This window comes from Taudactylus pleione, unplaced genomic scaffold, assembly GCF_031769625.1.
Source record: "Taudactylus pleione unplaced genomic scaffold, aTauple2 ptg000574l, whole genome shotgun sequence".
Taxonomy (NCBI): domain Eukaryota; kingdom Metazoa; phylum Chordata; class Amphibia; order Anura; family Myobatrachidae; genus Taudactylus; species Taudactylus pleione.
The window spans coordinates 591,525-618,704 of NW_028284976.1; the positions used below are offsets into that span (position 1 = coordinate 591,525).

Consider the following 27,180-nt stretch of genomic DNA (forward strand, 5'->3'; position numbering starts at 1 on the left):
ACTGTGTGTCATAACATGAATAAGGGAATGCTGTGTGGCGTAATTTGAATTGGGGATAATGTATTATAAAGGGAATTACTGTGTGCGGCACAATGTATTATACAGGGCATTACTGCATGTGGCATAATGTATTTTACAGGGCATTACTGCATGTGGCATAATGTGTTATACAGGGCAATACTGCGTATGGCATAATGTGTTATACAGGGCAGTACTGTGTGTGGCATAATGTTATACAGGGTATTACTACCTGTGGCATAATGTGTTATAAAGTGCATTACTGTGTGTCGCATAATGTGTTATAAAGGTTGATTGCTGCGTGTGGCATAATGTGTTATAAAGGGCATTACTGTGTAAGACATACTGTGCAAGGCGCATTACTTCACATGACAATTATTCACCACGAGGGGAGAGCTTGGGGGAAGCCTAGCACCTTTGTAAGTGCTGAGCACGCTCCACAGTGTGATGAATTGGGGGTGTTCCGCAAGGACACGACCCTTTCCGGAAGTGCGCGTGCAGAGGAACACCATCTAAAAACAGTTATTTCTGTATTTTGCTGCGGGGTGGGGAGGGTGCAACTGGGAACTTTTGTCCTGAGCTCCACAATGTCTAGAACCGGCCCTGGGCGCAAATGACAGATCAAGAGTGTCTGAAAAAAATCAAAAACAGGTGATTGGGGTCCAGGGCAGAGAGCCCAAGGAGGATGTATAGCAGGTGTGTAAAGAGAAGTATTTTGATGAGAACATGGAGCATACAGGCTAAATATGACTCTAATCACATTTTAAGCTTCACTGCATCCATTACCTTTACACAATAATACTGAGCATTTGTACTTCCTCCAAAAAAGTGCAATCATTGATAGATGCTGGGAGTGGCAATGCAGCTGAGTCATATTGTAAGTTGTATTTGCAAACTGCTACTACAGTCACACAGAAACCCCTTGTTATACCCCTTTCAGACATACCGAGAATCCCGGGAATTTCACAGACTCCTGAATTGATATGGACACAACTGGGAAAGTAAGAAATACATTATGATATTTTGGTGCACAATAAAAATTAATGATAGATATTTAAAAGACTGTTTAAAGCAGCATTTGCAAATAAATGTCTAGTAGAGATATAGATGTCATTAAGGTAAATACAGGCTACGGTAATTATATAAAGAGATTGTTGTGGTGACTGTGTGCAACAGAGGGGCCAAAACAAGTATGAAGCTTAGGGCACTATGGGGGTCTTTATCCAGCTCTGAGCAGGATAGGAGCTTGCTACAGAAAGAGTGGTATGATAAAATGCCATAATGCTGCAACTTTGTCACAGCAAGTAATATTCCTATGTTAACAATTATCTGCTGCTATATTATTATTATTACATTTTAGTTATAGGGCGCCACAAGTGTTGTGCAGCACCGTACAGAGAGCAAAACAATAAGACAATACAGGATAAAACAGAGCAGTACAAATAGCAATAGAAATCTTAACACAGCCACTGATGCAATGTGTGCAATTGAAAAGTACAGTGTCAGCTGAAACCTGTAGATGTCAGCATCGGAGCAGCCAACCGGCCACTAATAGACTACTAAGCCTTGGATGGAGATACAGTGAACAGAGATAAAGGACCAGCCAATCAGCCACTAACTGCCATGTCACAGGCTATGTTTGAAAATTGACAGTTAGGAGCTGATTGATTGGGACTTTATCTCCATTCACTTTATCTCCATCGAAGGATTAGTAAATAGACCCCTACATTCGGGGCTGGTGAGTGCAGAGGCACACAGCAATGGTAAATGCCGCTGGACCAAACTATTAAATTCTGGACCAGCCCAGTTCACCCCTGGTCGGAACCTCCTCAAATCCTGCACCTGGGGCACATGCCCACCTAACCCACCCCCCCACCACCACCACCACCACATTCCCCTAGTTGCAGCTCTGAATGTGACTCTAATCACATTTTAAGATTCACTGCATCCATTACCCTTACACAATAATACTGAGTGTTTGCACTTCCCCCCAAAAAAGTGCAATCATTGATAGATGCTGGGAGTGGCAATGTAGCTGAGTAATATTAGTTGTATTTGCAAACTGCTACTACAGTCACACACAAACCACTTGTTAGAGACTCCTGAATCGATATGGACACAACTGGGAAAGTAAGAAATACATTATGATATTTTGGGGCACAGTGAAAATGAATGATAGATATTTACAAGACTGTTTAATGCAGCATTTGCAAATAAATTCCTAGTAGACAATTAAATGTTGTTAAGGTACATACAGACTGACTACAAATGATAAGGAGACGCTGGTGGGGACTGTGGGCCTGATTCAGAGCCGGATGCTATTTGCGGACGCTCGTTCAGAAAAAGGGGCCGGCTATTTAAATTGAGTGCTCGCTCTTTGTGGTCTGTTGACGCCTCTATGTCTGAGCGAGCAAACGAAACATGCGCTCGCTATTTTGTAAAGACGCCCCTTGGCCGCTCGCATCATACGTCATCTCCGCTATTTATTTGATTAATCGAGTACATCGAAAGGCTTATGAACTGCTCGCTATTCTTGTGGTAGCATTTTCCTACCGCAATCATGCGAGCAGTTCAGGCTAAAAGACAACCAAGTGACGTGGTCGATGATGCTGCTTTGTTAATTATGCACACCCTTAAAACGCCCGTTTTGACCGTTTGGCACGCCTGCGTTCGGATCTCCACTCCCCGTTTTCAAGCACCTTCCCCTGTTACCACCCACAAACGCCTCATTCTGTCACTCAAATTAGCAGGCATTCGCTATTTTGCGAGCACACGATTTCCGACCGCACTGACTGGTTGGCGCATGCACATTTCAACCCATACGCATGCGCAGATGTGCGAACATCGCTCGGAACGAACGAGCGGCCGCTTACGAGCGGGCCCTGTGTGCAATATAAATATGTAGATTCTATGTTTAGTATGTATGCCTCTGTCATTAGTTATAGTGCTGACTATTTGCACAATACTTTAGAAAACAGACAATTCAAATAGCAGAAGATAAATCTATTTACCAGTCTACATAGCCATAGTATACACAGCTGCTAACTCATATCAACATGTGAGTCCAGACTCTCTCAGAGTCACTATTATGTAATACATTTTCTTTGTGCACTAATATTAATAAGTTTAAGATTTGATAAGAATATTTGCTGTACTATATATGATCATACATATTGTGATAGTAAGTCAGTTTGCTAGGTAAGTCTTGTATTTACTAGTAGATGTACTGTACTAATGATTATTGTATTATTGCATACCATTAATTAATAAAGGCTTTGTAAATCTGGTACAATGAATATTTGGTTTTGACAACTGTATTTAGAAAAGGTTATGAGTAAAAAAAACATGTTTATTATATTAAGATAAAAATCTGTACATTGCAATAATGTAGAAATATACTAAACACTTAGAGTATATTCTGTCCACAGAATATTAATTTTATTCCACATTTAAGTGTGGATATTTTCGTATTTGTGTTATATGTGTAACATTTGTGTGGATTTCTCTTATTCTAGTAAAAATATATATAGTCGTGCCACAACCTAGCTGCGCACAAGCTGCCCAAAGGTATTCCCCTGAGTTCTTGAGAATATCACCTATTTTATTTATTCTAGTGCTTGAATTGTAGTACACCTACGTAGATATTAACTTCTCTGCCAAAATCTGGTTTAACACATCCCTACTAACAAAACACATTTGTCCAAATATGTAACAAATAAAGGCCCTCATTCAGAGCCGTTCGCTATTTGCGGTCGTTCGTTTAAAAACAAGGGGTGGCTATTCAAATGATCCGTACGCACATTGCAGTCTGTTCACACCTCTAAGCCTGAACGAACGAGCAAAACATACGCTCGTTTATTTGTTAAAAACGCCCCCTGGCCGCTCGCACCATACGTCATGTCCGCTATTTATTAGATTAATCGAGTACATCGACCAGCGTATGAACTGCTCGCTATTCTTGTGGTTGGTGTTTGCTACCACAAATTTGCGAGCAGTTCTGGCTATAAAATAACCCAGTGACGTGGTCATTGACGCTGCTGTTTTAAATATACACACCCATAAAACGCCCGTTTTGACCTTTAAGCACGCCTGCGTTCGGATCTCCACTCCCCGTTTTCAAGCACCTTCCCCTGTTACCACCCACATACGCCTCATTCTGTCACTCAAAATAGCAGGCACTCGCTATATAGCGTACAAACGTTTTTCGGCCGCACTGACTGGTTCGCGCATGCGTACTAAAAAGCGTACGCATGCGCAGATGTGCAAACATCGCTCGGAACGAGCGTACTGCCGCTAACGTGCGGCTCTGAATGAGGGCCAAAGAGCGCTTGTGAATAAACATGTATGAATGTAACGCAATACTTGAAAAAAAAAAAAAAAAAAAAAGGGGATTAGTAAAAGATGTTTAAAACCCTTTTTTAATATTTAGGAAAGTCCATAATTGACATCAGGGTTCCGATAACATGCCTTGCAGTGCGGTGTGATACTGGAGTCAGACGTGAAAAACTAACTGTCTCTCCCTATATCTGCCTACCTTTAACGGCTTCCGCTCCGTCCGGCTGGTTCCCTGCACGGGGTGATCGTCTTCTTCGTCCGTGTAAACGGCCCGATGCTGCAAAGGTGCAGTGTGATGACGTCACTATGTCTCCGCTGTGTGTCAGATGTGCGCTAAAACCAACGCGTTTCAGGCTCCTGGCCCTTTTTCAAGGATCTTAAAAAAGGGCCAGGAGCCTGAAACGCGTTGGTTTTAGCGCACATCTGACACACAGCGGAGACATAGTGACGTCATCACACTGCACCTTTACAGCATCGGGCCGTTTACACGGACGAAGAAGACGATCACCCCGTGCAGGGAACCAGCCGGACGGAGCGGAAGCCGTTAAAGGTAGGCAGATATAGGGAGAGACAGTTAGTTTTTCACGTCTGACTCCAGTATCACACCGCACTGCAAGGCATGTTATTGGAACCCTGATGTCAATTATGGACTTTCCTAAATATTCAAAAAGGGTTTTAAACATCTTTTACTAATCCCCTTTTTTTTTTTCAGGTATTGCGTTACATTCATACATGTTTATTCACAAGCGCTCTTTATTTGTTACATATTGAAATTATTTTATTAGGAGCTGCTTTCAAAATAACATCCATAGCGCAGAATATATATTTTTTTAACATTTGTCCAAATGCACCAGCTCTTTCCAAATTTGTATATATGTGTTACATTTGTGTGATTTATTTAATTCTTATGCCAAAATCCGGTTACATTTGGTCTTTCCCTATTCATTTGCCGGGAAACACCATATTTGACATGATATATGTGCCTACCATTGTCCAAATGCACCAGCTCTTTCTACATCTTCAATGTGCCTCACTCTGTCCATGCTAACTGGGGCTATTCCCCTCTGCTATAGGCAGGGTTGCCTACCTTTAACATTCTCTTCCCGGGAGAAGCCCGGGTAAGAGAAGCAGCAGGGGGCCGACGGGGGCGGGGCTTGACGATTCGCGTCATTAAGCCCCGCCCCCTCGTGGTAAAATTGCTGCGATTGGGCACAATTTACATAGGGGGCGGGGCCAAATGCTGTGATTCATGCCGATTCACAGCTTAAGCCCCGCCCCCTTCACGGAGACCCGCGATTGCCGCGGGTATTCTCCTAATTCTGCCCACTTCACTAGGAAGTAGGCATGTATGGCTATAGGGGCAGATTCCATGGCATTTTTGTGGCCATGTGATCACTGTCATCACACAAGTAGGCTGTTAGAATTAAGACTTCTCTTTTTAAGCACCACACTGGCTGTAGATCACTGCTGGAGTATTAGGCTCACTAGTGTACCTTGCTCCAGTGACTTGTGATTACTATTGTGTGTTGTGCTATTGCTTAATACTTCTGTGCAATATGCCTATGGCTTATCAATGACCTCTCAGTATTTACCTTGGCTATGTTTGTTTGTCCTCACAGCTTTATCCCCTTGGATTTATTCATAACCTGCCAGTATACTGACCTTTATTTTATTTGTGGCTCTCTTTGGCACACTCCCTAAAACTTATATGAGATCTCAAGCATCCCAGAGCAAGGTTTGCCAACTTTACTTAAAGTTATTTACCACCAAGCTATCATGGTAGTAACCCATACTATGGGCTGTGACCTGCATACCGGGTCCAAACCACCCTTAATACTGGTAGTGCAAATGTGATACAACACTTTGCAGCCTGGTACTGTACTTGCTTCAAGGAATTGTGGCTGCTTGGAAAATGCTTCAGGACAGTCAGAGGATCAGAGGCATTTGCTGTGCTATTCAGGGAAGAAGATGCAAGGGCAGCTAAAGGATGGAGTCTTGGACAAAACCCAGGGAAAATAGCCTTGGAGAAGCGCAGAGAACCCGGGAAGGAGGAGGGAGTTGAGTTGGTGGTGCACTCTTGGGGAAAGAGAAACTCTGGAGAGGAATAGGAGACTTCAGATGAGAAAGTAGGAGAGATTCAAAAGAGGAAAGGGAGGCCTTTGTTGGCAATTTGCAAAGATGCCATACCCAGAGAGGAGACAGACCTGCAGAGTGAAAACATGCAGCCACATACCAGCTGTTCAACAGCCTGATAGTGAAAGGAGAGTACCGCTAAGATTGAGTGCCAGGGTGATAGTGAATTCCTACTAACTATATAGACCAGTTCCATAGGCAAACTCAGGGGGGGCTCCGGTTGCCTGGAAACCACCCTACCCAGCCCACACCACAGAAATAAAATAATTAGTACCACCTGTTGATCTTTTAAAATGTGTGAGCCTATAATGAATACACTTGTGCACTAACTAGTAGAGATGTGCGGTTTGGTTCTCCAGAAATCCGAAACCACCCAAATTCTGTGAATCCGGGTAAATCCGAGTCACGGTTCTAATCTCCTGAGAGAATCCAGGTTGCGGTTCTGATTTTTTTGCAGTTCGGAATTCGGATTTTAAATCCGAATTTCGGGTATTGGATTGCATAAATTACATGATTTTAGCTGTTTTTAAAACTTTTTATCTATTTTTGATTTAAAAAATCCAGATCCAAAACCAAAACAGTTAAGGGTGGTCTGCAAAACCAAATCCAGATCCCAAACCTTGAAGTAGATACTGATTCAAAACCAAAACACCGGGGTTTGCGCACATCCCTACTAACTAGGACAGTGATGGCTAACCTTTTCAGCTTGGTGTGTCGAAAATCGGGAAAAAGTGTAGCCTTCCTCAGGTCGTGTATCACTTCAAGAAATATCAATAATTTGGTGATATTTGCAGCTCTAATAAAGAAAGAGTTATATTTTTAATATAATTATTATATTTATTAGTTCAAAAAGCAAAAAACAAATAATGATTTACCTTAGTGACCTTTCTGTTGCTGAATTGCATTTGCTAAATCTTCAATTGCAGGGTTGTATTTTGTGCACTTCAGGGCCAAGCAGGCACTACTAACTTCATCTGTCAGTCTGTTTCTTTTATTTGTTTTAATAGTATTTAATGCTGAGAATAAGGTCTCACAAAAGTAAGTTGAGGGAAAAATTGTGAGTAAAGCCATTCCTACATTTTTCAAGGCACTAAAAGTGTCTGGTAATCTGTTCCAAGCACTCCAAATTTCCTGTTTGTAGTGGCAGTCTTCTTCATTCTCCAAACGATTTCTTTCCAGATTCTCAAGTTTGGACCTCAAATCGACAAACACTTGAATCCAGATGCTGTCTTGAAATTCAGCAAGTTGCATCTCCAAATCATCAATTTTCATCCATTTGAAACTATTTAATTCTAAAGTACTGTAGACTACTACATCTGGATACTTAATTATTTTAATGGTCTGTTCAAGGCTTCTAAATTGATTAAATCTTTCACTGAACTGGTCAAATAATGAGTTCACAATATCATGGTACTTCAAGTGCATGGGCTCTATTTCATTTTGTACAGTTGTGCTGGCATTCTCAAAATACTTTTTTACTTGTGGAAAATACTTATACGTTTTACTTTCTATATCTCGCTTAAAGATTTTAAGTTTACTTTGAAAGGCCTTTATGTATCCAAACATAACATCAATACGTTTTCCAAAACCTTGTAATTTTAAGTTGAGCTCATTCATATGAACAGAGATATCTGTGAAAAACATCAATGAGTAAACCCACTTATGATCATTGAGCTGAGGAAAGTTTGCAAGATCCTTATTCTCAAGAAAAAGCTTAATTTCTGAAAAGCACTCCACAAATCGCTCAAGTACTTTTCCTCGGCTTAGGCACCTCACATTATTGAACATCAGCAGTCCACTGTAGGTTGAATCAACTTCCTGTAACTGCAGAAAATTCTCGCTTGTGAAGGGGTCGAGCAGCTATGAAATTCACTATTTTTGTTACAACTGACATTAAATCATTTAATTCTGTGAATCCTGCTTTGGCACACAACACCTCCTGATGGATAATACAATGAAAAGGAACAAGTGGATTTCCAATAGCTTCCATAAACAACTTCACAAATCCTACACTTTTTCCCACCATATTGGGTGCCCCATCTGTCGTCACTGACACAACTTTACACATATCAATGCTTAGGTCACGGAATGTTTGTATAACAACCTTACATATTTCCTTCCCTGATGTACTTGTTGGCACTGATTCTAACTTAATCAACTCTTCTCTCATTGTGAGGCCATCTGAATATCTAGCAATAATGGCCAACCGAGCATTTGATGTGACATCAGAAGTTTCATCAAGAGAAATCGAAAAATATTTACAATTATCTAAGTCTCCTTTTAACTGATGCTGTATGTTTGTGTTCAATCTCATTATTCTGTCTTTGATGACATTTCTACTGATTGGTAACTCAGAAATTCGCTTAATTATAGCATCTTTATTTTGCATATCATGAAATAAAACTGGTGCACATCTTAGAAGAGTTTCTTTAATAAATTCTCCTTCATTGAGGGCTTTTCCATGCTGAGCTATGGAGTGAGCAACGCATAAACTTGCTGATGTTAAATTTGTAGAGCCTCTTACAAATTTAAGGAGGGAATTTGATTGGCTCTTATAGAGGTGTAACTGCCTAGAAATGTATTCCTTCCTTTCATCCAGACTTTTTTCCAAGAGCTGGGGATGATTAGTTTCAAAATGTCTCTCGGCAGCGGTGACACCACGCCTCCACGCAACAAGCAGGGAGCAGGGTCTGGAGCAGAGCACAGGCAGCCTCTAAATGTGCAGGTTTTTCCCACACCAACAGGCGTGTCAGTCAAAGTGCCTCGGCGTGTCACGAGTGAAACGCGTGTCATAGGTTCGCCATCACGGAACTAGGACATCTGAAAAATTTGCACTGTTTGGTGTGCACTGATATAAACATACATGCCTACTGTCCCAAAAGATTTTTCGGGTAATCCCCCCGCACCCCTGAAAGAGTAGGCATATATAGGATGGCCCTACTTCCGCATATAATGACATACTGTGTTCGCTGGGCCTGGTAATGTTAGAATTATTACATATACTATACCAGAGGTTCCCAATCACGGTCCTCAAGGCTCCCCAACAGTTAAGGTTTTAGAGATATCCATGGTTGAGCACAGGTTATGTAATTAGTACCTCAGTCAATTTGATTTACCCACTTGTGCTCAACCATGGATATCTCTAAAACATGAACTGTTGGGGAGCCTTGAGGACTGCATTTGGGAACCTCTGCACTATACTGTACTTTGTATGATGTATATTATGACTGGCTAAGTGCTAAAGTAATTATGTCCTGTTCATGGACTGGCCACAATTGTTCTAAAATCAAGCATTTGGAAATTCTGCGTTTGCCACTGAGTTCAAGATCAGACTGGGGTAGCAAACAATCCTCCAAAGACAAACACAGTCTTACAGGGACTAGCACATTGGACCTGATGCACTACGGATCGCTATTGCAATCGCATCTGCAATTACGCATGCAGGTATGCTGTGAAAATATGCTAATGACTGCAATCGCAAAGCTACAGTAGTGTAAAGAAGCCCAAGGTCAGCATACTGTAGAGACGCCCACTACTACTTTCGCACATCCGTAATACGTTGCAATCCTGCATATACATCGGGAACATTGAATAACATCGGCCCTCACATACAATTACAACAAGTCTGACCTTACTCAGAAATTGTTAACCTCATTGCATATGCCCTCGTGGTGGCTAAGTTATGAATGACCATGCAACAGCAATCAAACGGACTGAGATGCCTGCATTTCTCCGAGCACTCCCCTCCCCCAAATGCTGACATCTCATCCCTTGATCTGCGATGGCTTTGTGTCTGCGTAGGTGATCGCAGTGAAATCACAATGCTCATTCGCGCAATGCATATGCATGCGCAGTATGCACCATCAGCCGATCTGCGTACGCTGTTGCAGTTGCCACCCGTAGTGAATCAGGCCCATAGCCCTCCCAGAAACAGCTGCCACAAGCCTTCCAAGTTCTCCAGCGCTAGCATTTGCAAGATCAGCTGCAGGAGACCAGAGCATAGCTGAGACTGGTTGGGCCGCAATCCAGATAAAGTATTCCACTTTCATGAGGAGAAGATGAATTCTGCTTTTGGTGAGGTAAAACCATTTTTGGTCATATCTGTACAAAGTACCATTACATGGGAGAACTTTGCTTTAACCATTTGTATTTATTAGCATTGCATCACGAATTGTAAGGGCACCAGTTTATTCACACAAAGCCCCACATGCAATCCAGGTACAGTATGTCAACATGCAATTCCTCCAGAAAGAACTACTACTTTTATGGTATTATGGTCATTTTAGTTATCTAATTAGTAAGAGCTTTAGTTACACAGGTCAGGCACATGATTATATTTCAACGCACGTTGTGATAGGACTGTGATTAGTTTATAATATAAATATCTAATGATTCATTACTCCTGGAAGATATTTAAAATAAGATAGTCGGAGTTTCACCGCAAATATTTACAATAACCTAAAATATAAATGGGAGATTATACCTTATCTAAATTAACAAGAACCTAAAAACCTATAAAGTACTCTTTAAGGTATAATCTCCCATTATATTTTTGTTTATTGTACCTTATAATCATAGATTACAGCAACCATCATACCCACAAAACCCTGTCCTCAGGTATCCTTTAAGCGATGTGCCCCACCTTGGTCTATATGGGGGATTCCTTTTAATTAAATACTAAACGTTTTTTGCACCAATCCTGGTCTGCTTACTTTCTGTGTCTGTGGGAAATATTCTTCCCTCTCTTCTGTGGTGTGAAAGGGGGAAACAACAAGAGTCTTGCTGAAGAGAAGTACTGGGAAAATAGAGTCACTTCCTCCTGATCCACCATAAGAAGATAAAATGAAGGCCTGTGATTATAATTTTGACACAAATAAATGTATTCGAGGCAGCACATTTGCAGGCAGAGTAATGAGTAATATAATGCATCGCCCAAAGTTGTAATAACACAGCACAATGCACTGTGTGAAATTAAATACTACATAATAAAAAAATTGACTGCCTGTCTAGAAAGTCAGAGTTGGTTTTCATGTTATGGTCAACTTGCACAAATACTATGCTGAGAGTAACCTGATTTATCTTCACCAGAAAGTTATTAAAGTAGCTTCACATGGTGGATACATATGAATGGCTGACTAGGACTCCGCTTTTCCATTCAGTCAATCACATGTGACCAACTAGAAAAATTCTTACGAATGGCTGCCTGGTAAAGTGTTGTCCCAGGTATTCCAGGTAATGGCACTATAGTGTTAGTGAGCAATCCATATCCCTGCCTTAACCACACCACAGAATATACAAATATAAAATGGATTATTATCTGTAGAAACAATATCAAATGAAAATAATATTATAATGCCATAGTTCTAAACCTCTGCAAAATGTTTTTATTTCTACATTTAGTCATCTTTAGTCATCTCTATCTATAATAATAATAATTTAATAATGTGATGATTGAGGACTTTTGAACCCAATATTCAATTAAGGTTTAAAATTAGCATTTTTTTTATTTCCTGCACATTTTTTATTTATTTATTTATAAAATTTTAGACATTGTATTGTGCATGGAAACATTTTGTCTCATTAAAATAATAGAACAAGACCCAATCTCCACCAGCCATGAACTGGTGTAGAGTACATGTAAAACAGGTAAAATGTGTTAAGACACAGCAGTAAATTACATAGAACAGTATAAGGAAAGGTGGAATGGTGGAATGCATTGGGAGTGCACTGTGTGTAACTGGTAGCCAAGATCTGACTGCTGGCAAATGGAGGCATTGTTGGAACGGCCAGAGTCTTGTTTGAGACCAGAGTGGAGATACTTAAGGCATGCAGGTGCAGGTACACAAGATGAAGGAGAGCTTTGGTAACTTCAACCAGGCTAGAACCAGATGGGAACTGGATCAAGTGGAACCCAGAGTAGCTCTTGACCAGACTTGGACTGAAATATACTGGTTTGGACTGGGACTGGAATACTTGAGAACTGGAATGGAAACGGGATACTGATAACTGGAATGCTGATAACTAGAATGGGACCAGAATGCTGAGAACCGGAATGGTACCAAAATTCTGAGAACCAGAATGAGACGGAATGTTTGAGGAATGGAATGGAGCCAGCAATGCAGTACAAGTGTAACTGCACTGGAAGTCTCTAGGCAAATAGACAGGGTTGTCTTCAGGAGCTCAGGAAGCAGGTTTCAGCAGGACTGTAAACAACATTACACTGGCAAGTGCAATCACAATGGGAAGTCCTTTTATACCCTTGGTCATTAAGGGACTGGTTTCAGGCATCAGATGGTGGAATACTGGTCTTTCATTGGTGATGAGTAAGTCACCTTACACGGACTTTCACGGCAGCGCCCATGGGCTGACGCTGGAGGGACTTGCCACATGTGAACGGCTGGAGTGTGAAGACTGCTGTGGGAAGGCAAAACAGAGGCTGCAGTGGGAATGGAGGACCATGGGAGAGCTAAGAGTCTGCTAAAGTACCAAGGACCAGAGCAGAAAGGCAGGTAACTATCTTGTGGCAGGGAACCCGGAAACATTTTGTGACATACTCAATACCATCTCAGTTCAGCTGCTGGACCCAGTGAGTTCAACTGTCACTGCTATCCACTGTCATTTCTTTTGCCATCTCTGTTACTCCTTTTGCTAAATCTCCATTACCTCCTTGGTGGAAACATTTGCTGCCGAACATGGGGAACAAATGTCCAGCCGTCAGGATGATGTTAAAGATAAACTTTGTGCTTTACACAGCTTCTCTAAGCCAATATGAAGATAAATACAAGAGTGCTTGTGCAGCACAAAATCGACAGGTTATTATAACAACTAAAACATGAAGTGGAAAGAGGTTAGTTAAGTTGAACTTGTTATACTTTGTTTAAGATCTTTTTACTGTGTGCTCTGGGTGACCACATCTGTGTCCTTGAGGCCTTCCTCTAGGCATGTTTGGTATTAAGGTCCCCACAAGACATGCTGATATATGTGGCTGCAAATGACTGTCACAGTTTCCATGTCACCCACATGTTCCAGGTCACCCAGCAGGTGCACAGGGAGAGTTCACCACATTTTCCAGAGCACAATAGTCATGCATTGTAAATGGTGTGTGGAAGTTTTGCAACATAACTCTGAAAGAGCCAACCAATTACAACACCCATATTTTTCTACAAATCTATGGTCAAATACCTTTAATTTGGTATATGATGTGCCCTGCGCAGACAACAGCATCATAGAAATATGTCACTCATAACAGTTGTCTTCTGCTATTAATATATAGATTAGAGATTGATAATGCTGCTGCCCTAAAATAGAAATATGCGTCAGGGCCAGCTAGAGGGGTCGGAGTGCCCTGTCCCGGCTCTGGTAATACCACCCAATAGTTGCGCGTGGCTTAGCCAAAAATGGAGGCGTGGCCTAATTACAATATACCAGGCCCCCTAAGTCAGGCTGGAGGTAAGCCCAGCACTTCCCCCAGCCCTCTCCCAGCACTGAATGGATGCTGTGCGCATGCGTGCAGCAACCATTCCGCTACTCAGGGGTCCGGCAACGCCACACAGCTCCGGCGGCAGGGTCCCCAACCTCCCGATATGACCACCTCGGTCCACGAGTGGAATAGCAGGACAGTACTGTCTGGCTGAAATCGGGATGTTGGGGAGGTGTACGTCCTCTATGGGGTGGCGCCCCTGTTTGACCGCACTGGTCGAACACCCCAAGAGCCGGCCCTGATATGCGCTTTCCACAACAGAAGTTTTTTTTGTCCTTGGAGGGAGGTATTTAGCACATTTAACCATTCAAAAATGTGTGGTAGGCAGTGGTGTCACTTTCCTTACTTGCACCCGGTGCGGTGGTCGGTCCAGGATCCACGTTCTCGTGGTCACGGAGGGAAGGGGGCATGGCTTTGTCCAGCGAAGCCATGCCCACTCATGTTTGACACTCTTGAGGGTGTGACCGCATGTCACGTCCCCCACCCTAAGTAATCATTTGGCAGGGTAGAGGCTAGGGGCCGCCCAGTAGCTGCTGTGCTGCTCCGCTAAGTAATCCCGGGTCAACCTAGCAGCAACTGCTGGATAGCCAACAGCCCCTGCCTCACTGCAGTGTGGCTGTCTGCTCGGTGACACAATCCGTGGGGATGACACCAAAATAGCAGAGAAGCTCTGCTATTTTGGTGTCAGCCCCTTGGATGGTGTCACCCGGTGCGGCTTGCACCCCCCGTACAACCTTGTGAAGCCAGTGGTGCTAGGTAAGCTACTGTAGCATAGCAAGCCACTTGGGATCAAAGGCCCATATTCAATTAGCCGCGATGAGTCCGAATCTGCGGAAAAGTATCGCGGGTGACGTCATTTCGCTAGGCGGAAACTTATCTCTGTATTCAATTTCAAAGACTTTTAGCGTACGTGAAAAAAGTAAATGCAATGTAATAGGCGGAAAAGATTCGCCTATGAATAGCAGGCGGAAAAAAGTGCAGAATTGGGGTTTTGGGGTGCAAATGTCGGAAAGCCACCCTGCACCCTTGGGAGAGCCCCTCAAAGGATAACTGCATCAAAAACTCCCCCAAAAAAGTGAGGAACACCCCAGAAAATTACTTTGAAAATGCTGGCTAAAAAGTCCAAATTTGTGGAACAAACATAAAAAGTAACGAGATAGGCTTCTGGGGGGTCCCCAAGTATGGGACAGGAGTGGGTTTTTTTATTGCAGGACTTTGCAGCAGGTGCATTTTTCATGTATTTTAAAACTTCACTTTAGGGACTTCAGAATATGCTAGCACCCATTTCCAAGTACCCCAAATTTGACAGGACTACTTATTTTCACCAAAAAATGCTGCATGATGCTATTCTTCACCACTTGTGTAAAGACGCTAATTAGAAGGTATTGTCACAACTTAAGTACCCCAAATATCTTCAGTAGGGCTATTCAGGGGTATCTATATTGATCCCCAATGTTAGTGCATCTTTTGAAGGCTGGTTTCTCCGTTTTTGACAGCACTTTCTGTCTGTTAGAGTTTCGCTGGGTTCAGTTTTCGCGTCCTTTGGAATTGAATAGGGCGAAAAGCGGGGTCGCGCACGACAAGTGAATTTGCCAGAAACTCGCGATGAACAGTAGACGGAAAGTTGGACAGGCAAAACTTTTCCGACTTTTCGCGTGTAATTGAATACGGGCCAAAACAGGTTTCAGCCAGCAGAGAATTTCAGTCTGAAAGAAAAATATACTTCCTTCCTAAGCTCAAACAAATGGTTGACCACCTTTCCCCATGACAACCAGCGTACTTGTGTGTGAGAAAGTAACTATCTCCTTATACAAAACTCTAAACAGGCCTGCACATGTTAAACTGCTCTTAATGAAGTTGACTGTGCATACAGCTTCATCAAGAACTTGTTTTAGAGCAGGTGGCATTTTTTTGCAACTAGGGCTTGTATATAGTATGTATAATGCAAAGAGTCCAGACTGCAACCGGTACAACAACTTGTGGTCACTAGTTCGCTGTTGTTTTCAGTCATAGCCCGATCAACGTCACTGCAAATTCCAACACAGCGCATTCCATTCCAAGCCAGAATCAGTGACAAAGGCATCCAAAAGTGAATAAAGCTGTTCCCCAGTAGCACGTTGTGGTAATGGCTGGCAAAACAGAATTTCTTCCTGTAGTTTTTCATCATTCTGAATGTTTATGTAGGTTAGAATCTGAGCAGCCCCTGACACATCTGTCATTTCATCAATCTGAATGGCAAAAAAGCACTCCTACTTTGCTTAATCCCGGTGGTGACTTGCTCTGTCACATCTCTTGCCATATTGTGCATCTTATGCCGGCCAAACACGGTGCGATTTTGAAATGTCATGATGTGTTGTACGATTTCCCTTGAAATTCTCCATACGATGTGTTCAAATGGTGTACGATTGATCGTTACAATCATACGATATGATGCCTACACAGGGGCGGATCGAGAACAAAATGACAGGGGGGCACAATGATAGGGAAAGGCATGGGGTAGGAGGTATTTTGTGCTCACCGAAGTTCCCAAAAACGTCTGTGTGGCCACATATCAAAAGGGTGTGGCCTCATAGGGAATGCCATACCCACGAGCCATGTCCTAGTTTTCATTATGTTGCGGCATGGAGTACATACAATTTCCAAGGCCAAGACAATTTATGTCTTACCTGCCAGCTGGTGTTCTAAGGTAGTTGTCTAAATCTTGGAAAGTTTCAGACCTGTCTGGAAAAGAGAGAGGTAATAAATACCAACATTTAAAAGTGTCAAATACTTTAGATCTCTCCCCATAAATCTGCAACTGCCAGCCAACATAAAGCATTAGAATGCATGGAACTTTCTCATTGCCCTCAACATGCCCATATCTATATAACTGCCTCCTCCATAGCTGTCTCATTGCCCTTGCATAACTAGTTGATTGCCCTCTTCATAGCTGTCTCATCTAGCCCTTCCTGCATATATCCCTGATTACCTCCTCTACAGCTGTCTCTCATTAACCGCTCCAAAGCTCTCTTACTACCAGTTCCTTCCATATGTGATGCTCTGAAAGTTTGTACAGTGCTGCACCACTAGCACCAGGTTCAGGTGTGTTCGGAATGTTTCAGTGACCGATTTTCCCCGTAGCTAATATAGGACACACTGTGACAGATAGGCAAGCCTGATATTCCCCTTTTGCAGACACATTGACCAGTCAGAAAGGAAGGTGCATCACAATTTTATTATTGCAAATAAATGAATTACAATTAATTAGGGGTGAGCGGGTTTGGATTTCTGAAATCCGAACCCCCCCCCCGAGCCTCCCCGATCCGAGTCCGATCCGAGTCAGGCTCGACTTTTCCCGCCTGACTCAGATCTGAAATCGAGGCAAAACGTCATCATCCCGCCTTCCGAGTCTCGTGGGTTTTGGATCCTATATAAGGTACCCGCGTCGGCGCCATTTTCTCACTCGGCTGTGGACAGTGAAGAGGGAGGGTGGGAGTTAGGGCTGTGTAGTGTAGTGTAGTGTAGTGCTGCTGTTGTCCACTACTTCAAAGTCCATAGGGGCTGGCTGTGTTGTGCTGTGCTGCTGTTGTTAATAGGGGCTGTGTCCACTACTTCAAAGTCCATAGGGGCTGGCTGGACTGTGTTGTGCAGTCAGTTCTCCATAGGGGCTGTGTCCACTCCAAAGTCCTGTGCAGTGTCCCAGTCCTAAAGGGGTGCTGTAGTGTTGTCCAGGGGGTGCTCTGTCCATCAGGGGTGCTCCCCCCAAGTGTTAAAAAAATAATATATTTTCTGTGTTTGTGAATTGTGTGCGCAGTAGCCGCACGTGCATCAACAAAGTAGTGACAAGCGTGCGCCTGTGTCATAAGTAAAAGGCCGGCTGGCTTGACCGTTAAAGGGTGCTGTAACCCCCAAAGTACACTCCAGTCCAAACCAAAAAAATTATTATTTTCTGTGTTTGTGAATTGTGTGCGCAGTAGCCGCACGTGCATCAACAAAGTAGTGCCAAGCGTGCGCCTGTGTCATAAGTAAAGGGCCGGCTGGCTTGACCGTTAAAGGGTGCTGTAACCCCCGAAAGTACACTCCAGTCCAAACCAAAAAAAAATGTATTCTCTGTGTTTCTGAATTGTGTGCGCAGTAGCCGCACGTGCATCAACAAAGTAGTGCCAAGCGTGCGCCTGTGTCATAAGTAAAGGGCCGGCTGGCTTGACCGTTAAGGGTGCTGTAACCCCCGAAAGTACACTCCAGTCCAAACCAAAAAAAAAATTATTTTCTATGTTTGTGAATTGTGTGCGCAGTAGCCGCACGTGCATCAACAAAGTAGTGCCAAGCATGCGCCTGTGTCATAAGTAAAGGGCCGGCTGGCTTGACCGTTAAAGGTGCTGTAACCCCCGAAAGTACACTCCAGTCCAAACCAAAAAAAAAATGATTTTCTGTGTTTGTGAATTGTGTGCGCAGTAGCCGCACGTGCATCAACAAAGTAGTGCCAAGCGTGCGCCTGTGTCATAAGTAAATGGCCGGCTGGCTTGACCGTTAAAGGGTGCTGTAACCCCCAAAGTACACTTCAGTCCAAACCAAAAAAAAAAATTATTTTTTGTGTTTGTGAATTGTGTGCGCAGTAGCCGCACGTGCATCAACAAAGTAGTGCCAAGCATGCGCCTGTGTCATAAGTAAAGGGCCGGCTGGCTTGACCGTTAAAGGGTGCTGTAACCCCCAAAGTACACTCCAGTCCAAACCAAAAAAAAAATTATTTTCTGTGTTTGTGAATTGTGTGCGCAGTAGCCGCACGTGCATCAACAAAGTAGTGCCAAGCGTGCGCCTGTGTCATAAGTAAAGGGCCGGCTGGCTTGACCGTTAAGGGTGCTGTAACCCCCGAAAGTACACTCCAGTCCAAACCAAAAAAAAAATTATTTTCTGTGTTTGTGAATTGTGTGCGCAGTAGCCGCACGTGCATCAACAAAGTAGTGCCAAGCGTGCGCCTGTGTCATAAGTAAAGGGCCGGCTGGCTTGACCGTTAAGGGTGCTGTAACCCCCGAAAGTACACTCCAGTCCAAACCAAAAAAAAAATATTTTCTGTGTTTGTGAATTGTGTGCACAGTAGCCGCACGTGCATCAACAAAGTAGTGCCAAGCGTGCGCCTGTGTCATAAGTAAAGGGCCAGCTGGCTTGACCGTTAAGTGTGCTGTAACCCCCGAAAGTACACTCCAGTCCAAACCAAAAAAAAAATTATTTTCTGTGTTTGTGAATTGTGTGCGCAGTAGCCGCACGTGCATCAACAAAGTAGTGCCAAGCGTGCGCCTGTGTCATAAGTAAAGGGCCGGCTGGCTTGACCGTTAAAGGGTGCTGTAACCCCCGAAAGTACACTCCAGTCCAAACCAAAAAAAAAATTATTTTCTGTGTTTGTGAATTGTGTGCGCAGTAGCCGCACGTGCATCAACAAAGTAGTGACAAGCATGCGCCTGTGTCATAAGTAAAGGGCCAGCTGGCTTGACCGTTAAGGGTGCTGTAACCCCCGAAAGTACACTCCAGTCCAAACCAAAAAAAAAATTATTTTCTGTGTTTGTGAATTGTGTGCGCAGTAGCCGCACGTGCATCAACAAAGTAGTGCCAAGCTTGCGCCTGTGTCATAAGTAAAGGGCCGGCTGGCTTGACCGTTAAGGGTGCTGTAACCCCCGAAAGTACACTCCAGTCCAAACCAAAAAAAAAATTATTTTCTGTGTTTGTGAATTGTGTGCGCAGTAGCCGCACGTACATCAACAAAGTAGTGCCAAGCGTGCGCCTGTGTCATAAGTAAAGGGCCGGCTGGCTTGACCGTTAAGGGTGCTGTAACCCCCGAAAGTACACTCCAGTCCAAACCAAAAAAAAAATTATTTTCTGTGTTTGTGAATTGTGTGCGCAGTAGCCGCACGTGCATCAATAAAGTAGTGCCAAGCGTGCGCCTGTGTCATAAGTAAAGGGCCGGCTGGCTTGACCATTAAGGGTGCTGTAACCCCCGAAAGTACACTCCAGTCCAAACAAAAAAAAAAATTATTTTCTGTGTTTAGCCGCACGTATATATCAAATTGATATAACATAAATGGAGGACCAAACTTTCTCCGATAAAAATAAAATAGAGAAAGATCAAGAACCACTTCCTCCTAGTGCTGAAGCTGCTGCCACTAGTCATGACATAGACGATAACATGCCATCAACGTCGGCTGCCAAGGCCGATGCCCAATGTCATAGTAGAGGGCACATACAATCCCAAATGGCAAAGTTCAGGAAAATGACCTTGAAAAAGACATTTAAATCAGCTGAAGAGAAACGTAAACTTGCCAATATGCCATTTACGACACGGAGTGGCAAGGAACGGCTAAGGTCGATCCCTAGTATGTTCATGACTAGTGGTTCAGCTTCACATGACGATGGAAGCCCTCCTCCCACTAAAAAAATCAAAAGAGTTAAGCTGGCAAAAGCACAGCGAAGAACTGTGCTTTCTAAGAAGATATCACAAATCCCCAAGAAGAGTCCAAGTGTGGTGGTGGTTGCGATGCCTGACCTTCCCAGCACTGGACGGGAAGAGATGGCTCTTTCCACCATTTGCACGCCCCCTGCAAGTGCTGAAAGGAGCACCCACAGTCCACTTGCTGATATGCAAATTGAAGATGTCACTGTTGAAGTACAACAGGATGAGGATACTAGTGTAGCTGGCGCTGAGGAGGAAGTTGGCGAGGAGGATTCTGATGGTGATGTGGTTTGTTTAAATCAGGCTCCGGGGGAGACAGTTGTTGTCCGTGGGATGAAAAAGCCCATCACGGTCATGCCTGGGCAGAAGACCAAACATTCCACCTCTTTGGTCTGGCAATATTTCTATCCAAATCCGGACAACAACTGTCTTGCCATATGTACCATATGTAAAGGTGAAATAAGTAGGGGTAGGGACGTCAACCACCTAGGAACATCCTCCCTTATACGGCACCTGCAGCGCGTTCATAAAAAGTTACTGTCAAGTTCAGAAACTTTGCCTAAGACCGTAAGCAGTCCAGGGACACCTAAATCCCGTTGTCCTGTTGTATCCAAGCGCCTGCAAACCACACCGTCAACTCCCTCCTCGTCAATTTCCTCCTTAGTCAGGATCGGAAGTAGTCCTGCAGGCCATGTCACTGGCATGACTGACTCTCCTATCCGGGATTCCTCCGGAGGATCCTGCATTGCTACGCCTACTGCTGCCGCTGCTGCTGTTGCTGCTGCTGGGAGTCGTTCATCATCCCAGAGAGGAAGTAGGAACACCACTACTTTTACTATACAATTGACCCTCCAACAGTCCTTAGCGAGGAGGATGAAGTACGACAGCAGTCATCCTGAAGCAAAACGTATAACTGAGGCCTTGACTGCTATGTTGGTGTTAGACGTGCATCCGGTATCCGCCATTAGTGCAGTGGGATTTAGACAATTGATGGAGGTAGTGTGTCCCCGGTTCCAAATCCCGTCTAGATTCCACTTCACTAGGCAGGCGATACCGAGACTGTACAGAAATGTCAGAAAAAGTGTCCTCAGTGTCCTGAAAAATGCCATTGTACACAATGTCCACTTAACCACGGACATGTGGACAAGTGGAACAGGGCAGACTAAGGACTATATGACTGTGACAGCCCACTGGGTAGATGTATCACCTTACGCAGCAACAGCAGCAGCGTCACCAGTAGCAGCATCTCAGAAACGCCAGCTCGTTACAAGGCAGGCTACGCTGTGTATCACCGGTTTCAGTAAGAGGCACACCGCCGACAACCTCTTAGAGAAACTGAGGGAAATCATCGCCCAGTGGCTTACCCCACTTAGACTCTCCTGGGGATTTGTGATATCTGACAACGCCACCAATATTGTGCGGGCATTACATCTGGGCAAATTCCAGCACGTCCCATGTTTTGCTCACACAATAAACTTGGTGGTGCAGAATTTTCTGAAAAGCGACAGGGGCATGCAGGAGACGCTTTGGGTGGCCCGAAAAATTTCTGGCCACTTTCGCCATTCAGCGACTGCGTGCCGAAGACTGGAGCGCCAGCAAACACTCTTGAACCTGCCCCGCCATCACCTGAAGCAAGAGGTTGTGATGCGGTGGAACTCAACCCTCTATATGCTTCAGAGGATGGAGGAGCAACAAAAGGCCATACAAGCCTATACATCCACCTATGACATAGGCAAAGGAGGGGGTATGCACCTGACTCAAGCGCAGTGGAGAATGATTTCCGTGTTGTGCAAGGTTCTCCAGCCCTTCAAACTTGCCACACGTGAAGTCAGTTCAGACACTGCCAGCTTGAGTCAGGTCATTCCCCTCATCAGGCTTTTGCAGAAGCAGCTGGAGAAAGTGAAGGAGGAGCTAAGACGGAGCGATTCCGCTCGGCATGTGGGACTTGTGGATGAAGCCCTTCATTCGCTTTGCCAGGATTCCAGGGTGGTCAATCTGTTGAAATCAGACCACTACATTTTGGCCACTGTGCTCGATCCTAGGTTTAAAGCCTATGTGGTGTCTCTCTTTCCGGCCGACACAAGCCTGCAGAGGTGCAAAGACCTGCTGGTGAACACACTGTCAGCTGAAGCGGAACGTGACACGTCAACGGCTCCTTCTTCATTTTCTCCCGCAACTGGGGCTGCCAGGAAAAAACTTAGGTATCCTAAGCAACCCGCTGGCGGTGATGCAGGGCAGGCAGGACCAAGTTTGGACATCTGGTCCGGACTGAAGGACCTGGCAACAATTTCTGACATGTCTACTGTCACTGCATATGATACTGTCACCATTGACAGAATGGTGGAGGATTACATCGGTGACAGCATCCAAGTAGGCATGTCAGACAGTCCATACCTGTACTGGCAGGAAAAAGAGGCAATTTGGAGGCCCCTGTACAAACTGGCTCTATTTTACCTGAGTTGCCCCCCCCTCCAGTGTGTACTCCGAAAGAGTGTTTAGTGCAGCCGGGAACCTTGTCAGCGAAAGGCGTAGGAGGTTGCTTCCACAGAATGTGGAGAAGATGATGTTCATCAAAATGAATTATCAGCTCTTCCAGGGAGACCAGCCTCCAGAAGGTACAGAGGGACCTGTGGTGGTGGATTCAAGTGGGGACGAGTTAATACTTTGTGAGGATGAGGATGTACACACTGAAGAGGGTGAGGAATCGGTGGATGAGGAGGATGAGGATGACATCTTGCCTCCGTAGAGCCAGTTTGTGCAGGGACACATTAATTGCCAGCTTGTTTTGTGGGGGCCCAAACGAACCAATCATTTCAGCCACAGTTGTGTGGCAGACCCTGGCGCTGAAATGATTGATTTGTTAAAGTGTGCATGTCCTGTTTATACAACATAAGGGTGGGTGGGAGGGCCCAAGGACAATTCCATCTTGCACCTCTTTTTTTTCTTTGCATTATGTACAGTTTGGGGCCTAGTTTTTCTAACTGCCATCCTGTCTGCCACTGCAGTGTCACTCCTAGATGGATCACGTGTTTGTGCCGCCCACTCGTGTCGCTTAGCATAGTCATCCAGCTACCTCGGTGCAACCTTTTGGACATAAAAACACTATTGTGAGGTGTGAGGTGTTCAGAATAGACTGGAAATGAGTGGAAATTAAGGTTATTGAGGTTAATAATAGCATAGGAGTAGAAAAACCTACAAATTCTGTGATTTTAGCTGTTTTTATGCTTTTTTTCAAAAAAATACAGATCCAAAACACAAAACCCAGAACCCAAAACACGGAAGGGTGGTTTTGGCAAAACCAATCCAGATCCAAAACACGAAGAAAGATCCAGATCCAAAACCAAAACACAAAACACGAAAAGTGGCCGGTGCACACCCTTACAATTAATAGGAAATGTATACAATAGACAGAATGAAATCTTGCAGAATTCAATACCAAGCTTATTACTCAATACCTCCCTGTCCTGTACCGGTGACCTCAGTTGGCAAAACAATAGTTATAACCACAAGCCAGAGAGAAGGATATACCTAAGGCTATTTTGGAACACCTGTACTTATCACTAATGCACATGCAGGTTAGGCTGGTACTTGTAGTTCTCCAGCTGTAATGGCTAACAGTTCATGCAGAGTAAATGGCCCAGGCGTAATAATGCACATGCAAGTTAGGCTGGTACTTGTAGTTCTCCAGCTGTAACGGCTAACAGTCTATGCAGAGTAAATGGCCCAAGCACAACAATGCACATGCAGGTTAGGCTGGTACTTGTAGTTCTCCAGCTGTAACGGCTAACAGTTTATGCAGAGTAAATGGCCCAAGCACAATATTGCACATACAGGTTAGGCTGGTACTTGTAGTTCTCCAGCTGTAACGGCTAACAGTCTATGCAGAGTAAATGGCCAAAGCAAAAAAGAATACCTGCACCAAACTTAGTAATATGATCAATATTTATTATTTTTGATATAGTATACCAACATAACTGAAATTAAAGTAGAGCGATACTAGGTTGTATAAATCTTAATTGTTGGTGGTGCTCCCCAGGGCTTATGTTTATAGAGTGTATGGGTAGGTTTTAGCAAGCGAGCAAAACATAAATGAAAAAAAACCTCTTTTTGGGGGCACTCTTATTCAGTTTAAATTTAAAATAGTTATATTTAATAGATAAGTACAATTTTTAATGCATAGCTATTAAATATAACTATTTTAAATTTAAACTGAATAAGAGTGCCCCCAAAAAGAGTTTTTTTCTTTTTTGTTTTGCTCGCTTGCCAAAACCTACCCATACGCAGAGTAAATGGCCCAAGCACAATATTGCACTGGCAGGTTAGGCTGGTACTTGTAGTTCTCCAGCTGTAACGGCTAATAATCTATGCAGAGTAAATGGCCCAAGCCCAACATTGCACATGCAGGTTAGGCTGGTACTTGTAGTTCTCCAGCTGTAACGGCTAACAGCCTATGCAGAATAATTAGCTCCAAGCAGGGTTATGCACAAACATACACAATTCACTTATCAAGGAAGTTTTTGCCAACTGAGGTCACACAGGGGTAAGAGTTTACCAGCAAACAATACTAATCCGGTGATGCAGTAATTAAACAGGTGCAGTAGTAGAACTAAACCAGCAAATTACATATCAATACTACATTAGGGAGAAAACATAATTTAAGCGCATGGATACAAAATTTTCACAGAATACTGCATAGATGAAAAATACATTACATCCCTATGCATTGCATTACAGAACAATATGACAGACAAAGTGCCTCGGCGGGCCACTATTAATCATTTATTTAACACCAATGGCCAACAGTAAACAGAGGAAAATACATATCAATGGCATTACATTTAGTTTAAAGATAAACATAGGACATATTGTTCATCACCCAGAACTGCATCAGACATGAGCGGACGCAGTAAAACAAGTCAGGTCCCCTCCTAGTATGAACTGGAGGTTCACAGGAAGAATAACAGCACCCCAAATCAGCCACAGATTTGTACAGAGAGAGGGGGCAACCTATCTCTTACTTCCCCCTTATGTTCACAAATAAGCTACTGAGTTATCTCAACCCTCTCCTATTAAAGTGACAGAACCCCTAACTAACTGGGAGCCCCTTCCTACTGCTGCTGAGAGGCAGCTCACAACTACAAAGGGGAAAACCCTATTAGATAACCTGTGCTCATGGAAAGATTTAAGGAAACCACTAGATGGCACTAAGGGAAGAGGGTGTGGGGGTGTCCCAGCTGGGTGATACTATCTAAAGACAAGAGCTGCACTCAGGGGAAGAAAGGAGGCAATAGCTTAGCAGAGGGAGTTCTGGTGTTCTTACCCCTGGCTGTGGGTGTTCAGCCCCCCACGATGTCCAGGGAAACTCTGGGATGCTAGGCACCGCATCGGAGCTCCTAGTTGCAGACCTGCGGCGGGTATTTTACAAGGAGCAACAGGTGCAAAATCCATTTCCACAGGGGCTCTGTCCAACAGACAAACAAACACAGCAGCAGGAGGGGTCCTGAAGCACTCTTCCTCTGGGGCTGTCTTTTGTTCTGTAGTGGTATGGGTATATGTGACCCTGGGCGCTCCCTGAATGTAAGCAGGCCTGGTGGGTAATGAGTTTTTCTAGTAGGAAAACTGAAGTAAATGGCAATAAAATGGGTCTTACCTACTGTAGGCGCTATTCAGTTCTAAACCATATGAGAACATATGAGAGGTTCCAGTTTTTAAGTGAAACAAATATGACATTTATTCATCATAGTAGAAAACATGTGATAATAAAAAACATGTGAAGACATATGAAAACATGAAACATTTAACATACAAAATCATGAATGGGGGGGTACCCAAAGAATATGGGTTAGGTCCAAGAATTCTAGGGGTTGGGAATGATGGACAAACACCCCGACAGAGCAAGTAGATCCAGTCAGATTTACAGAAGGACAACAAACAAAGATCCCCGGATGATTTGGGTACAAACTAGTGGAGCCATTGCAGGGCCACCCAGAATCCCTGCAAACCAATACCCGCTGGCTCCCCACCCCTCCTCCGGTACGACTTTACTTAAGTACTACATGTATCAAGTTTCATCCTTTACTGAAATTTTGAATATATACAAACCCATCTTGTGGGTCATTTTTATACCTTCACCAATCCCAAGAATTACTCTGGACATTCCCCTTGTCCATCCCACTCACCCATCCAGCTTCAATCCACATGCTGGTAAACCTGACTAGATCTACTCGCTCTGTCGGGGCGTTTGCTCATCATTCCCAACCCCTAGAATTCTTGGACCTAACCCATAACCCTTGTTAAACTGGGTTCACCCCAATTCACGATTTTGTATGTTAAATGTTTCAAGTTTTCATACGTCTTCACATGTTTTTTATTATCACATGTTTTCTACTATGATGAATAAATGTCATATTTGTTTCACTTAAAAACTGGAACCTCTCATATGACCTGTCTTTTCTTCTGCCCTTGCGGGTGCCAGCAGGGTTTTCGTCACTGGCGGGACCTTTTCCTCAGCTGGGGCTTCATCCGCGACGATGGAGCAATGAGACCTCCTTCCCAGGCAGCTCTTCTCTCCCAGCATGCACAGACTTCCCCGTGCGGCGCCTCCGGTAACAGGCATTTAGGAAGGCAATCCCGTATTCAGGGGGCTTCTTCCAAAGCAGGGTCCTCTATGCAAGTCCCGTGGCAAGCTTCCTCCAGGGACTCACATTCAGCATCAGAGCACCTCTCCTGGCAGGTTGGATAGGTAGCCTTCTGGGTTAATGTGAAGTCTGGTAATTGTAATCCAGGGCAAACA

General features: G+C 43.9%; 1 protein-coding gene across 1 annotated transcript; it reads right to left on the reverse strand.

Annotated features, from left to right (window-relative positions):
• Positions 1 to 7,362: 7,362 nt before the first annotated feature.
• LOC148481539 (general transcription factor II-I repeat domain-containing protein 2-like) lies at positions 7,363 to 8,274 on the reverse strand. The gene has a single exon (XM_088453268.1). It carries the CDS (start codon positions 8,272 to 8,274, stop codon positions 7,363 to 7,365), a length of 912 nt encoding a protein of 303 aa, XP_088309394.1.
• Positions 8,275 to 27,180: the final 18,906 nt, after the last annotated feature.

Coding starts and splice junctions, on each gene's coding strand:
- LOC148481539 (XM_088453268.1), bottom strand. CDS start 8,274: ATGTTCAATAATGTGAGGTGCCTAAGCCGAGGAAAAGTACTTGAGCGA.